This window comes from Calypte anna, chromosome 8, assembly GCF_003957555.1.
Source record: "Calypte anna isolate BGI_N300 chromosome 8, bCalAnn1_v1.p, whole genome shotgun sequence".
In the NCBI taxonomy this organism is placed as follows: domain Eukaryota; kingdom Metazoa; phylum Chordata; class Aves; order Apodiformes; family Trochilidae; genus Calypte; species Calypte anna.
In genome coordinates, this window is record NC_044254.1 from 19,076,979 (window position 1) to 19,092,987 (window position 16,009).

At 37.1% G+C, this 16,009-nt stretch overlaps 2 protein-coding genes across 2 annotated transcripts in view; one reads left to right on the forward strand and one right to left on the reverse strand.

The window, feature by feature from the left end:
- Window positions 1-9,210, forward strand: part of ZZZ3 (zinc finger ZZ-type containing 3) — a 52,972-nt gene extending 43,762 nt beyond the window's left edge. The window contains exons 10-13 of the mRNA XM_030455253.1: window positions 3,273-3,425; window positions 4,826-4,960; window positions 7,423-7,523; window positions 7,882-9,210. Coding sequence (XP_030311113.1) covers window positions 3,273-3,425; window positions 4,826-4,960; window positions 7,423-7,523; window positions 7,882-8,026 — 534 coding nt within the window. The 3' untranslated portion in view covers window positions 8,027-9,210. The remainder of the gene's footprint in view (window positions 1-3,272; window positions 3,426-4,825; window positions 4,961-7,422; window positions 7,524-7,881) is intronic.
- A 1,050-nt stretch (window positions 9,211-10,260) lies between these two features.
- The window catches only part of AK5 (adenylate kinase 5), a 74,764-nt gene continuing 69,015 nt past the window's right edge, over window positions 10,261-16,009 (reverse strand). Inside the window, exon 14 of the mRNA XM_030455254.1 lies at window positions 10,261-12,382. Coding sequence (XP_030311114.1) covers window positions 12,278-12,382 — 105 coding nt within the window. The 3' untranslated portion in view covers window positions 10,261-12,277. The remainder of the gene's footprint in view (window positions 12,383-16,009) is intronic.

The window sequence follows — 16,009 nt, forward strand, 5'->3', positions numbered from 1 at the left end:
GTTACATGCCCCCAGTTGTCTCCTGGTGTTCTCTGAAGCTCCTGCAAACAGTGCGGGTTCCTATCAGAGGCTTTTTTTGGTTTCCCATCCACCATGGTAATTCCATTTTACTTTCCACCATGATTTTAGTCTGCTATTCTGTGCTATAAACAGAGGCAGGAGAGGTGCTGGCATGACTGTCTGGCACCTTGTCTATTGGAAAAGCACTTTCTGGCAGAAGAACAAAACAAAAAACCCAGCTGGAAACGTTGATCCATTAGTTACTGTAGTGAGATTCATCTGTTAGTACTCTTAAGTTGCTTGTACATAGTATGGGGGTAGTTTCAAAAGCAGTTGAAAATGTAGTTTTGAAAATAATAATCCTTGGAATTTTTTGTGTCATCTTACATTTTTGAATGACCTTAGTCACATGTCTTCTCTTTTATCTGCTTAGTTTTATTTGGAAAGACTTATCACAGAATGTGAGCAATGCTGCCAGGCAGCACATTGCTGTATTTGATAAACACTGGGAATATTTAATCAGCACATGTGTGACACTTTGTCTATACTTTTCATTAATTTAAACAGTGATCCCTAAAGTTCTTTAACCCCACTGATTTGAATGCCAACAGCATAATCAAGAGAGAAATGTATTTTTTATGAAATTCTTAACATTATCATCCTACAGATTTTTCTTAAACTTATAAGCTGAACAAATCTAATACTTACTGTCTATTTCACAGTATGATTCATATCTTTATTACCAAGTCATAAGAGTAAAGTCATTGTGTTCTGGTTTGTATTAAGGTAGTGTCTCCATATTATATTTGTATCTCCTGTAAGAAATACAGCAGATGAAGAAAGATCAATCAAGTAGTGTATATGGGGCAATTGAGCTCTCACACTGCTAATATATCTGTCTACTTAGAGCACAGATAGACAGCACTGTACCAGGCTGTTGTTATTCCAAGTGTCCAGTGGAGATAACATGATGTGGCAGAAAGGAAATGCAGAGTGTTGGAAGCCTGAGTTGTGCTTATGGGGGATTGTGCTCATCCTTATTTTGCTACTGAGTATGCACATAAACTATAGTTACCTGCTTTACTGCCAACAAGAGAAGTGTGGCAATTGGATGCTGACACCTCAAGCACATATCTATGGGAGAGTAAGAGCCAAATATCTATTTAATGTAAATGATTGTGTCAAAAGGGATTATTCACAAGAAAGGACTTGTGTTGCTACATGGGGATTGCCTAGGATGCTTTCTTTAAATGTCTACTGGGGAGACGAGAAGACTTCAATTCTTGAACATCTTGTTGAAGTTACTGTGTGTATCTCATATGGCATTATGTCTCTTCTGATAAGTGATCTAGGAAATAAAGCAGGATGCATCAGTTTGTTTTCATGTATAACCATCATCTGCTACTGGTGAAAATAAAACTGAATAAGAGATTCAGGACTGTAATATTCAATTCTTCAAATATGGCTCATCATTGTCAGTGCACCTGCTTTTAAGCTTTATCTAAAAGATACATTTCCCACAGGATAAATTATTTTTAACTATCTCCTTTTAGTAGTTATGTAGTTATTTTAGTTCCTTCTTCATCAGAATTAGAATTCAATTCCTCAGCTAAATACCTAGGTCATAATTGTTTGCATAACAATGCTGTTACTTAAACATAGGCACAGTTTTCCTGGTTTTACTTTCCAGATCTAGTACTGAATACAAATCTATCTGTTAACAGAAAATTTAAATCACTCTGTCAGCTCAAGCTAAAACACCATCTCGCCTTATAAACAGAAGTATCCTGGGGGTCTAAAATCTTAGAGAATCAGAAAAACAGCAAAACACAGAAAGGCAGAAGGTGATCATGAGGCAGAAGGTGGAAAAATTCAACACAGTGCATAGTAGAAAACACAATTTTTTCAACACAGTAGAAAAAAGTGTTCATATTTATCCTATGCACTGTAGTTCTTCTGCAGATCTGAGATACCAGCTTCCCCTAAAGGTAAATGGGGCCAGTCTCAATTCCTTGTTATAATTCTATCTTTATAGCTACTTTCCACCTAAGATAATTTGTGGGGTCTTTTCCTTTATTTTTTAAACTGCACAACTGTAAAATAATGCTGCATCCCTCTTTAGAGGTTGAATCTCCCTCTAGATAGAAGTGATTGTTATTATAACATTCCAGGTTTGTAACTGATTCAGGAATCTTTGGGATAAAAATTGTTGTGTGAAAAGACAAATTCAGAGTTATTGTATATATTCCTTATGCCTTATCTATTTAACAAAAGCTAGATACAGTATAAGGCAATCTTTTTAATGATTATTTAGAAAAGCACTTTTCATAGTTCTAGATTTTGATTCATACTGTTTTCTATAAATTGAGTAATGTAAGACCTTGACATTTAGGATGTCAAAATGCTGGTCTGGAAAGTAGGCACTTCACTTATGTAAAAAGTTGAGTCACTTTCATTCACCCTAAAATCTTCTTGTTTGATATTTAATATTCTTCCATGGGGAATAAATAATAGGGGCTGAGTGCCATTAAGTAGTCTATTTTAAAACTGTAATGCATTCTACACCTTCAGACAGCATTAAATTTGAAAAGTTTTAGATATACACTAAAGGAGTACTTTATCTCATCTATCATCTTTAGGTTATTTTTCCAGTCAGTGGTAATGAAGAAGGATCTTCAGAGAGCAATTCTTTGTAACTCATAGAGACCTCTTTCATAGTGGAATGAATTGCCTTTCTCTCAAAGGTCTAGGAAAGATCTGGACAACTAACCTAGACTGAGATTTTCCAAGGCACAAATTGATATAAGAAGTTGATGATAAGTGGTTGAGCATGGACTGGTCTCTTGAATCTTTGACCTCTGCAAAACTACTTCTTTGTGTAGTCTTGCACTCACACAGTTCATGACTCAGAAGTCTTCTAGTATCTTTGCACTTAGGTTCTCATTTTTCAAAGTTGTAACATCTTTATTTTCTGTTTTTCTGTTGTGGTCTGTCTCATTTAATGAGATTGTAGGACTTTTATAGTAAGGGCTCTTTCTTACTGGGTTCTTCTTACCAAAGGAGTGTTTCCCTTGTTCATCTCATTTCACTGTTATGGCAGAGCAAAAATGCCGTCTTCATGAGGCTCTGATACAGAGGTCTACTTAAAAATGATTGGAAATATGATAGACTGTTCAGTGCAAAAGAGCAAATTTCTGTCAAAGGTTTTATTGGTAAGGGTTGCTTTAATAACCCAGGAATGTTTTTTAAATTATATAATTTTTTCACTTTAGTCATCAAGTAGACGGCAGCATCCTTTAAATAAACATCTTTTCAAACCTTCAACTTTCATGACATCTCATGAACCTCCAGTTTATATGGATGAAGATGATGACAGATCCAGTTTTCACAGCCATATGGATACTGCAGCAGAAGAGGAAGTATCGGTATGTCATTTAAATCAGTCACAGAATGTCTTACTTACTGTCATTTTAACCTGTTTAATGAGTAATGTGAGGATTAAGCATCTTTGCCATGAACTATAATGACCCTGAATCTCAGAAACTTTAGACCAAATCAGAAAGCAAGCATGTAAAACAATTAATAAACAGTTTTGTCCTGAAACAGTTCTAAAAAATCTTAGAAGCCTCTTTCCCTCACTTCTTCAATAAACGTGCTAAGTAACACAGAAAAAATTGAAATTAAGTGTGTAGGCTATGTAAGAACAATTTTGATTACTGTCTTGTAGTTGTTTTCCATTGCTGAGTGTTCTGATCAGAAAACAGGTGACCTCTACCAAGTACAGCTGCTACAATTAAATGGCCATCTTGAAACAGGTGTATGAGTTAAAATGAATGCTATGTCATCTCTTAACATAAAAGTCCTCAACCTTTGTTGAAGAAATTGGACGGAAAAATACAGAAATTATGTGCTACTTTAAAAAGAGAGAATCGTTTGTTATTTACCTCTGGCAAGGTTGTATGCACCAGCCTGTAGGGAGACAAACTTCTGCATAATTTAGAAAAACTGGCAATCTGTTTTCTTAAGCTGTTAAAACACAGGACAAAGTAAAGGGATGAAGGAGTTTGATAACTCTGAAACTTCTACTCTTCCAGTCATGGAATGGTCATTTTCATCACTTTTTATTCTTGCAGGTAAAGGTGAGAACTTAATACTGGTGAGATTGACTGTTTTAAAATAAAAAAATATGTGTAATGGAAGCTTGGCATTGCCTTGATCTATGAATGATCTTTGCTTTTAATATTTTCACAGCTTTGAAAGTATTTCAGAACAGTGATTATAACTACCCTTAAAATAATACTGCATGCCATTCCAGAAAAATCAGTTAACTAGATAAAACAGATGTGGAATTTCAGTTCTCAAGTGTAGTGTCTGTTGGCATGTATGTAATAATGTCAAACAGTTCCCTTTAGTAAGGCAGTTTTGTCTTAAACAAATGCTAACTACTGCAGCTGCTGTTTTGCTCACAGTGTATGGAAAAGTGGATTATATGCAAATTGCATTTAGGCATCCAAGATGAGAAAAAACCTAGGAGTTATTAAGAGGCTGCTCTCTCCTTCATTCACCATAAGAAACTTGTTTTTAGGATAATGTTTTAATGCAAATAGTAAAGTGTAAGTAATACAAAATAAAATGTAAGAGAGCTTCATGTGCTGTTTTGTGCTATGGTGTTAAAAATAATTTCCCAGTTTCTTTCTTGGAATATATTGCCACCATTTTCTGAAAGGTAACTAATTGTACATAGTGACTTATGGAATATTTGTCTTCCTAGTTAATGTATTTCTAAAGTAAAGAATGTTCCTCATTTATTATTAACCATCAACAGGATGAAGAGAGTATTCCAGTAACATACCGAGAGTTACCTGAATACAAAGAACTTGTAGAGTTTAAAAAATTGAAGAAACAGAAACTCCAGCAGATGCATGCAGAAAGTGGCTTTGTGCAGCATGTGGGATTCAAGGTGAGTTGTTCTGTGCCTCAGTGGATTGTAAAAGTTTTCAAAGTTAACATGTTTTGGGTTTCTGAAAAAATCGAGTTTGGTTCCTTAATGCATGTTCACTGTGTCTGCTTTCTCTCATCTTTAATAAAAGCAACCTCAGGAATTCACTCTTTCTGATAGCTTAGGCTGCACTGTTACAGCATGAAAATTAATAACATGCTGTCTTTTCCTCATTCATATTCTGAAAACACAGTTCTAGAGCCAGTTTAAATAATTAGAGAATTCCAGTTGACATTATGCTCTGGTTTGTCAATGATTCATTGATTAAAATTCTCTGATTATGAATTTAGAGTCAGTTTGCCTCCACCTGAGGCCAAGAAGGGACAAATATTTGTAATGAGATCAGTAGCAGATGAACAATTTTTATGGTTTGTAGCAACATGCTAATACTGTCAAATAATAACTCGCAGAACTTGAAGCAAAGACATGAAACAATAGTTATGTGAAATTAAGTAAATAAACATTAAGTTAAACTAATGTGTTGTCCCAGTAACAACCATTAATAGGTGACATGAAAGAGTGGGCATTCTCTAAATTGTATCTTCTAATTTGCAAGGGATGTTTTGTGAAATTGGTTTCTATGAACAGTTTGTTCACCTTGTTCAGTGTTAGGCAGAGAGATTTATTTTTTCAAACCATTTATGTAAGAATGAAGAGATACTCTGTTTAAGGTTCAGTTGAAAGTTACTGGAAAATTAAGACAGCTTTGTTAGGTGACATTGGCAGACTTAATCATGGTGTTAGACCACCAAGGTGCTTTTCAGTTTTAATAGTTCTAGATTATTGTGATGTGTTTGGTTTGGAGGCTTTTGTTTTGTTTTGTGTATGTTTCAAATTAGCATTTTCCTCCAGAAATGCAAAACTTCTGTGAGGCAGAGCAGATGGATAGGTAACAATCCAGTTGCTATTTTACATAAAATTACTTCGAAAAGTAAATTGGCATTATGCAGGGTCAAGCAATTAAAGCTTGAAAGTCTAGTTGGGATCTGAATTTGATTTTATTACACATCATAGTAAGCTGTGAAGTTACATGATTACATACTATTTTCCCTCAGGAGTGCTGCCTTGCTCAGTGCACAGGCTGGATGGAGCTCACCTAATAAGCAATCATTCAGAACACTTTTGGGTTTTTTGCATGGCCTTCAGCCTCATTTACTCCACATTATTCAAATTCTGCTTTGAATAGGGAATTATTGAATCCCTTGTGGGCTTTTTATGGCTTTCATTGCTATAATATCAGAGCACTTTGCAAGTGCTTTTTTTTCTTCAGAAATAAAAAGCATGGAATTATTTCTATTTTACAAGGGAAAGAGAGGAAAGCTGGAGCACAGAAATTAAGGTCAAGGGTTTCCAGTATCTTGCTTTTTAAACTGAGAAGACTGGAACAATTTTTTTTTTCAATTATTTAGCATTATACTGACCTTGATGTTTTCAGAGAACATCTCTGAGTATGCTTAGTCCCTCATCATTATCAGCCATCAAACTCTGAAAGCCATCTGTGGAAGGAAAGAATACAGCTGGGGCAAATCTGTGAAGTGTAAGGTGTTTGTAACCCTGAGTGGATGAGCTGTGGCTGGGAAGGAGCTGCTCTATGAGTGGGTTTCACAGATGCTGTGAGAACACTTCAGGTTCTGAAGGAGGATGAGCTATGGGAGCACAGGCTTGTTTCCCACATTTCTTCCTTTTCAATCCCATCTCTGCAGCACCTTTTGAAGTTTAGGTTTTTGAAAAGTTCTCCTTGTGTCCAGGTCCCGTTTTCCAGTTTTCCTTTATGCATCAAATGTTTTTGCATTTCTGACCCTCTTCTACACCATTGTTTCATTTTTGCTTTGTTTGCCACACTATTCTTGCACTTAGCTGCTGCTCTGTTTTCCCTTTTCTTCTCAGGGACTTAGTTCTTGTCTTCTTGCTCAGCTTTAGTTTTAGGCTTTGGTTTCTTCCCCATGTTGTCCCACTGCCTGCCCAGCCACCTGGCTTTAGTTCCCTCCCACCTATAATGTGATATTTCCTGAGTTTGAAAGTGCATCAGTCTGACCTGTTGTGTCCTGATCTGCAGCCTGTCATAGCCTCATCAGGGCTTACTGGTCTAGTCTTACAGCTTTTTTCTGCCATGCCAAGGGAATTTATACATGGACATTTCACCTGGTTGGATTTAAGCTTTAGAAATATGACATTCTTTGTGTGTTGTGTCACAGCAGGTCTTAGAGCCATGAAAAGATAAGCAGTGACTGCAGGAGGATAATGTGAACTTGAGTGCCTTAGAGTCTGTAATTATAAGAATTCAGCTGCGTGGGCTGTTAGTAATCAACCTCCATATTTTTATATATATATATATTTATGTATATGCCTTTCTATATGGTCTGCTGGTGGATACTGTTGCTAACACAAGTTGCTGTTTCCTAATGCTGTTCCATCTGCTCCAGTGTGACAACTGCGGAATTGAACCCATCCAGGGTGTTCGGTGGCACTGCCAAGACTGCCCTCAAGAAATGTCCTTGGATTTCTGTGATTCTTGTTCTGACTGGTGAGTAGCTTATGCTTCAAATTCTTAACTGGTATCAGCTTGAATATCTCTACATGGCTTAACTGCTGTGTATGTTGGAAGATTTGGCTCCAGCATAGGACACATCTCCTGTGCTGGGTGAACTGGAAGATACTGTAGCACATACTTGTGGGAGATGCATTTTATAACAGTGTTCTACATACACCATTTTTATTTTCTTAGTATAGTAGACAGGTAGGTTTGGTACTTTAAAATAGTGGGGAAAATTAAACTTTTGTCAGTTATATCAAATTTGGTATGAATCTCTTAATACTATCATTGTTTTAAGATAAAGAAAGTATTTGACTTTTAAACTGTTATCTTTTTCTTTCCCTTGCAGTCTGCATGAAACAGAGATTCATAAGGAAGACCATCAGTTAGAACCTATTTACAGAGCAGAGACATTTATAGACAGAGACTACTGCATGTCCCAGGGCACCAGTTACAATTATCTTGACCCAAACTACTTTCCAGCAAATAGATGACATGGGAAGCAGATCTACCATCTTGGGCTTACTGTTCTCTTTGCAAAATAACAATGGCACCATTGTTAATGCTGGGCACATTTTGGAAAGAGTCTGCTTTCCCTGAAATGTCGCTCACATGACGGCTTCCTGGGTGTAATTGTCAAACTACAGCTTAGAGCTGTCATGGTTCTAGATCACTGAACAGCAGCTGAACATTCCTAGTGTGCAGAGGGTTTCACTGGGAGACTTTCTTTCACCACATTAGTCATTTTTAGGTGGTGAATCTAAACACGAAAGAAAATCATACAAAAGGGTGAACCAGAAATGAGAGCACACATTAAAGATAGAGTAAATTCCAAAGGCTTTGAAGAACCTGGTTATAACGAGATCCAGAGGAGATGAAGTATTTATATAAAAACAGTTTTAGTAGCTTGCAGTTTTGTTGTGAAATAGTTTTCAGCACAGTAACTGACTTCTTTAGGCAAGGTTTTAACCAATGACAGTGTTTGCTTCTAGGATGTACTCTAAAAAATACTCACTGTCTCAGTGATGGTTGGTTACAGGCCTTTATTAAATCGGAGCTGCTTAATCACATTGACTTTCAATTTTTTTTAATTTTTTTTTTAAACCACGACGAACTCTATTTACCAACAGTGAAGCACTACAGGGGGCAACTGTGGCATTGCTTCCTTAACCAGCTCATGGTGTGTGAATGTTATAAATTTGTCACTCAGATATATTTTTTAAATGTAATGTTATATAAGATGATCATGTGATGTGTACAAAATATGGTGAAAAGTGCCAGTGGTAGTAACTGTGTAAAGTCTCTAATACTCAACATTAACTCCTTTAAAATAAAATACACAGCCTTCTGCCTCTGTATTTGGAGTTGTTAGTGCAACTCATCAAAGAAAACTGCCTAATATAAATCATATATATGGTAATAATTTTTCCTCTTTTGTAGTCTGCACAAGATCCATGAAAGATTGTATTTTTATTACTATTTAAACAGTGATTAAATTTAGCCTGAGCAGTGAGCAAGGGTTCACATGCATTCTTTTATACTGCTGGATTTTGTTGTGCATCATTTAAAACATTTTGTATGTTTCTTCTTATCTGTGTATACAGTATGTTCTTAAATAATGTTCAATTGTCAGGAGAACTGTGAGAAATAAACTATGTGGATACAGTCTGTTTATATATAGAATGCTTGCTGTGACTTCCTTTCTGTGTAGTTCTGACTTTTTAATCAAGATGGAAAACATTAAAAGGACATTTTAACACATGATACAAATACTCACTGTGCAGACCTGCAGGATGCCCAGCACCTTCCTCTGCCGTTCATTTCAATGGGAACTGATGGTGCTCTGCACCTCCTAAATACGCTTCGCCTTTTGCAGGATTAGCATTTTAGTTGTCTCATCTCTTGCTCACAGACTGTTTTATTTCAGATTGCAGAAAATTCAAATCCTTGTAGCCTTGATACACTGTATACCATTGTCTGAGAAGCTTTGTAATTATTGTGACATATTTTAGTTAATATATTTTCTATTGAAATGTATAGCTCATGATTCAGAAACACTTGATTATTTTATAACTGTAATAGACTTCCAGTTGCTTTGAAACTTGAATACTCAGAGTAATTAGCGAGAAAGGAAACTAATTTGACTAAAAAATATGGCAATAAGAAGCATAATTGGCTGGCTACACCTAACAATTTTAATTATAAACCGATAGCTATTGAGCTTTGCAATAAGTTCAGGTGTAGTTCTTGCTTCAGAAAAAATGTGTCTTTATTTAGAAGGAAATGCAGTACAGTCAATAAACCACTGGGCAAGTATCATGTGTAAACATCTCATGTATCTGGTATACTTTGATAAATTTAATGAACCTTAAAAATACACACAAAAACTCACATGATGTATTTTTGGTTTTAATTGGAAAAGATACTGCTCTGAGAGGCTAAGACAATAAAACATGTGCTTTCCACATCATTCATGCTGTTCATAGGAAGCTGGAGTTGGTGAAGGTGTATTACCAGAGAGAGAATCTGTGGTGATCTTTGTTTTCTGTTGATATCCTGAAAAAATTAATGGAATAAAATAATGAAAGTAAACTAGTGAAAAATGATTAAGTGCAAATACTCAGTCATCAATTCAGGATAGTTTGGGAAGAACAAGAAGCCATGGTATAATTTGAATGGGATTGGAAGCATCGGGGGAATTTTAAGTCTGAATCACACAAGAAAGAAATGTCTTGGATAAGTCCTCTTTTTATTGAATATGTATAAATATTTATATTTCCATATGCATGCATATACAGCTCTTTCTCTTGCATACATTATGAACATATGCAAATAGATATCTAATGCACATACACCCAAATCAAGCATGGGGATTTTTTTTGTTCCACAGAAAAGACCAGAAGAAGCAGAAAGAAAAATTAAACTGAAACTGTATAATAAATAATTTTTGTGATTTGATTTTTTTTAAAAAAACCAGCAGCTGATGTGTTGCCTGTGTTCCCATCCCACACAAGTATGATACTCCACACTTTTTACCTTATATTGTAATTAGAAGCAATAAAAAAATTCTCCAGAAAACCTCCCCAGATCAATTTGCAGCTGCTTGTGCCCAAGGCTTGGTTTAGGAAAGCCCTTCTCAGGCTGATGGGTTACCAAAGGTGTTTAAAGCTGTGGTACTGCAGGTGTTCCTGGTCACTTAATGGCATGGGTCTGGAGCTGGAGAAGCACTTCCTAGAGCATCAGATGTAAAATATAGGCTATAAAAGGACCCAGGCAAGAAGGATCATCCAGGATATGAAGGATAAGAATGTATTGAAAATGGTCCCTTAAAAAAAAAAATAAAGTAGCATTTACAGGCAAATGCCAAGGAAGAAAAAGAAAACAAGATTCTGCCCAGAATGGAGAAAGTACAAACTGTAAGCATGCTGATTTGAGCTATATTTTCAAGTCATGTACTGTGCTTTTAAAAGGATTAAAGCCACATATATTGTAACAGAAATCATTACTTCTCATTTTTGTACATGTTTTATTTGTATTATGTCTTTGTTACAAGAAAGGTAACTTTAAAAGTACAAATCTGCTGCATAAAGTACAACTTTGACAGTAAGAGCTATCATGCAACCCACTTCAGCTATGGATTCATCCTGTGTTTCCAGTAAGAGGATGCAGTTACTTTACAGGAATGTCAAACAAGCTTTTATTTAGCTATCAGAATACCAAATAAACTTCACAATATTTTGGTTAACTTAATGGGAATATGATTTTTACAGACTTTTTTTCCCAGATATTACAGATAAATGGCTTACTAAAGATGCAAGCAATGTGAAATCAAACATTCCCTTCCCCCCCCCCCCCCCCCCCCCCAAAGTTTTTTGGCCACGCCAGTACAAGACAACAAATGATGATCAGAATTTTGCATTAGAAATACTTTCAAAGTATTATCTAAAGACATCTTCATACATTCTGGCTCATAGTCAACTTTATATATAGACTTTAATTAATATGGTAGAGGAGCTGTTAATATGGATAATTACTGGACTGCACATTTAACTATACAATACAATCATCATTTTCACCTCAGCTCACAAAACTGGGAAGTCATTTATAATAACATTGCCTCAAAGTGGTGGCTGCTCCAGGATAAAGGCTCAGCAGACATCCACACTGTTCAACTGCATCTTCACCTTCAGTTAAGTTTTCTGCTTCCTGTTGTAATAATATTCTTGGGGATGTATGAAAAGTTTATTTTAACTTCTAGTTTGACAAATTCCAGCTGTGTGACAGCTGCGTGTAATGCGGAACAGATGATAGTCATTAAAACCCAAGAACAAGCAAAGTGATGCCACAAAAATTAATACTGTTTATGAACATAAGAACCCATTGGAAACTGGTAAGCAGTAATCCTAAAAGTTACTACAGTATGTGGTGAATGGTGTGCTTGAAGAGCTCTCTGCTGGCCAGGCATTGTCTGACTTCTAAGACCATGAAATACAAACCAGAGCTGCTGTTCACCATCTGCTTTCAACCCGTGAAGAGCAAACAACTGGTAAAACAATATACAGTTCTTAGTGTAGAGTTAGCATACAGACCACTTCCTATTGAGTGTATTGTCAGAAAAAAATTTCATCTTAGACAGCATACCACATGCACAAATTCCAGATACCTCTCCAGAAAGCAGTATTGCTTTGCACAGCATTTTCATCATGACTGCAAAGTGCATGTGAGGTGATGCTGTGTACACATCATTACTGCATTTCTGTTGAAAATGCTGCCTCTTCCTTTTTCAGAAAAGAGTCAATCATCTTGCAGACTTCCAGAAAAACATCTTCCTGTGTTCCTTCTGCATCAACCTGTGGAACGGGCAACAAGAATTTAACAATGAATTATCTCAGAATCTAAGCATTGGTGCCAAATAATGGGCCGATATAAAAGTTGTTCTTTTTCATGTTACACACATGCTCATGTAGAGGAGCAGCTCCATAAACCAAATTATTCAGTGTGTTTCCACAGTTCGGTGTTGAAAAGATTCTGTAGGCTCCATCTATCCTTTGGAGCAAGTGAGGGAGCTTAGCTCTATCTCCTAAGTATTCACGTTTTGAAGTAAAATTACAGCTTTCATGTGCAGAGCAGTTTTCAAAGTTTCTTACAAACTGTTTTAACATTTAATACCCTCCAGAAGAAGCCTTAGAACAGCCAGGATATCACACTGTTAATGAGATGAATAGCACTGACTTGTTAGTTTGCTTCTTGTCATCTAAAGTGTCAAACATGACACTTGTAATGCTGTTGACTGACCTAAAAGTTTTCAAATGGCAGTAACTTAACAGGGTTCTGTGTTTTTGTGCATTTCTGTTTGCAGACTTGATGAATTGGTTCTGGTTTAGCAACACGTTTTACAGTGATTCTGTTTTGGCTGGAGGCTGCCCAGGCTGTTAGAGATTTTTACTATGACTGAACTTCAACAAAACCAAGATCAATTTATTTTCCTATGCTGAGAAATAGCTGCATCATTGGCAAAGAGGAATAGTATTTGTAGCCAGTAATACTTTGTATTCCCAAGAAAATTAATGTAGCACCAAGCATTACTTGAGGAAGAAGAGTTGTCTTCTGCCTTGACAGTAGTGAGAGAAGTTTTCATGCTGAGGGCATACACCAAGCAGACTGCAGCTAATGATAATTCAGTTCCTTTCAAATTCCTGGTGAGAACCTTAATTCTCAAAAGCAAGCTTCCCCTATGCTTCTCCATGGCCAGACTTCCATGCATGTATGCCATGGAGTTTGCACACGTTTAACTGGTCCCATGACAACTTTGGTAAAGCCTGTTTTTCTGAACTATGTGCTGCTTTTTCATCTCCAAGTTGCTGATCAGGATACCAGACAATCGTAATGTTTGGAGAGGGTATTCCTGATGATCAGCTTTCTGCCACCTCTGTTCTGAGGAAAATAACTCAAAATGTGTTTTTGAAATAGGCCACAAAACTCTCAGATAGTGTTGGCTCCCAGCCAGCTCCTGTACAGTCTGACTGCACCCATGTGTGTTTCAGCCCCTCAGTGTAAAGTCTTGTGGGGGAGTCAGCAGCTGCTCCCTGCAGAGATCCAGCAAGGGATTCACACTGCAGCTGAGCTTTGCTCTTGGTGGCATCCACAGATGCTACAAAGTTTGGTCCCTTGTTGCATCCTGTTGGGAGGGGTGGCACAGCCAGCCAGGACACCTCCACACACAGCAGTTCCAACACTGGAAATGACCAACCTGGCCAACCTTTATGGACCCAGTGCCTGCCTGGGTTCAGTCCCTTTGGCCTCTCCACGAGGGGGTCTTCCAGTCTGAGCTGGACTATCATCCCTGCTCCTGGGGAGCTTTCAGAAAGACAATTCTCCTGCTTCCCTTGCTCTGTCATGTAGGTGTTTGCTGATATTGCTACTTTATGTATTGCTGAAGCATCCATGTGCTAGAATAGTTTGTAAAGCAGCAGGTGGTGCCTTAGATCAGTTCTCAAACAAGGGGCTTCATGTCTTTCAGATGCTTTCTATAACAGAAACAAAGGGTTTAGGAGGGGGTTACTCACTAGCAGCGGAGAAGAGGGGAATGGTGAACCATTCTGGACCAACTGCCTACCTTCTCCAGTTAGAATAAAACTATTAATTCTCACCTGAGCTGCTATAAAGCAGCTTGTTATGTCCATCTCAACTGCCAAGACATCTGTTTTTGTATGGCTATTGCACAAGAAATATAGTTTGCACAGGGTGAAGGCCACAACCATTTCAAAGCTCTTTTGTCTTATTGCATAAATACACCTGCACTGGACAACCTACCCAACCTCATCAGCACAGGTGGTTGCTCTGGAACTGGGACTGATACTCAGGTCTGGAGCTGTGCAACTGTGATGAAGAATTAGGTTTGTGAGTGTGGAAACTGCTGCCCTTTACAAGTGGCTGGAATGCTGCTTTCCTAACAGGCACAGTAAAACATGGATGAGTGTGACTAATGACAGCCCCAGTGCTTCCCATGCCAGCCTTCTAAAGGCACAATTCATACAACTAACTTAAAGTCATGGCACAAAACTAACTTAATGTGACAATAATTCACATACAGTACCGCAGTAATTCAATGACACTCTGCAGCTGCAGTAGAGAAAACTTTTTTTCTCTCATTTATAAGTAACTTCATAAATTAGGACTGTTTTCAAGGTTATTCAAGGCTACTGTCTGCTCATAAAAGCTAGATCTAAATACAGTTTTACATAGCCCTTCCAGTTTTAAAATGCCACTATGTCTTTAGCTAACTTGAACTGCAAACAAATTTAATGAGCTCATATGAAAAAGGACTGGAGCAATGGTCTTCAGTTGTACAATGTTGGTCCTTTTGACAGTAAAATCAGTCAATTAAATTTTCAGTCATCAAATCTGTCTTTCTTGTAGGATTTGGGATTTAGAACCCTAAATGTGTACTGCCACTGAGAAAAACTTGACTGTAGAGGACCACCATTTTCAGAAAGAAAAACTGAGACTGTAAAAAACTCACTGGGCAGAAGCTTCTTATTGAAGGTTGGTCAGGTTCAGCTGTGTTGTCACTAAAATTTATATCTTTGTCATTAAAAAGACTGTTATAAACCTCTCTGAGACAGTGCAGTACCTGGTTCTCAAAGGAATGGATCAAGCTATCTGCCCACTGAAACACTTTGCCCTGGTACCTATTTGCATTTAGGATGATGTTCCCCTGTGTTTTATCTGTAATGCTCTGCTTATGTTTCTGATGAGCTTTCTAGGCTGGTGTCTCATCTGATTGGTCACAAGCCACCAAGGGGTGTGACACAGAAACACTTGTTCCTTTGTTCCCCTGCTACTTACCCACCAGGCTAATGGTTCTCTGACAACCTTTTAAAAAACAGAAATAAATAACATACCTACTACCACTGTTGACTATCCCTTCTCTGAAAGGCAAAGGAAATATTTGCCCCTCTCCAGAGAATCTTCTAACAGGGGAGAGGGTGGATGGTCACTCATTTTTTTTATAACGGTTATGGAAATTGTTTGTGATAAGAATCTATTAACAAGTGCTCACATAGCAAGTGTCTACAACTGATTTTAGAAAAAAACAACAGAACAACACTGAAAAAAAAAAAAAAAGAAAAGGAAAAGGAAGATATTTTGGTTGAATTTTGTAAGCTAAACTTCCATAGCATATGATCTGAAATACTGAAGGTTTTTTGACAAATTTGCAAATCCTCTGCTCTGGATTGCCCACCTTATTTGTTATACTCGTGCCCATTTTCCTCCAATGACTTTCAATAGGGAATTTGTATTTAAGACACCTACTAAGTGTCTGATGTTAGCTCGGGATGATCAATTTTGTCTTGCTTGACTATGAATACATTGTTCTTCTCCATTACTTATTGCTCTCCCACATACTGTCACTTGAAAAGAGCTTTAAATGATGAGTCAGATGTTAAAAACAACCAGCTTTTTCTCCTTTTCGT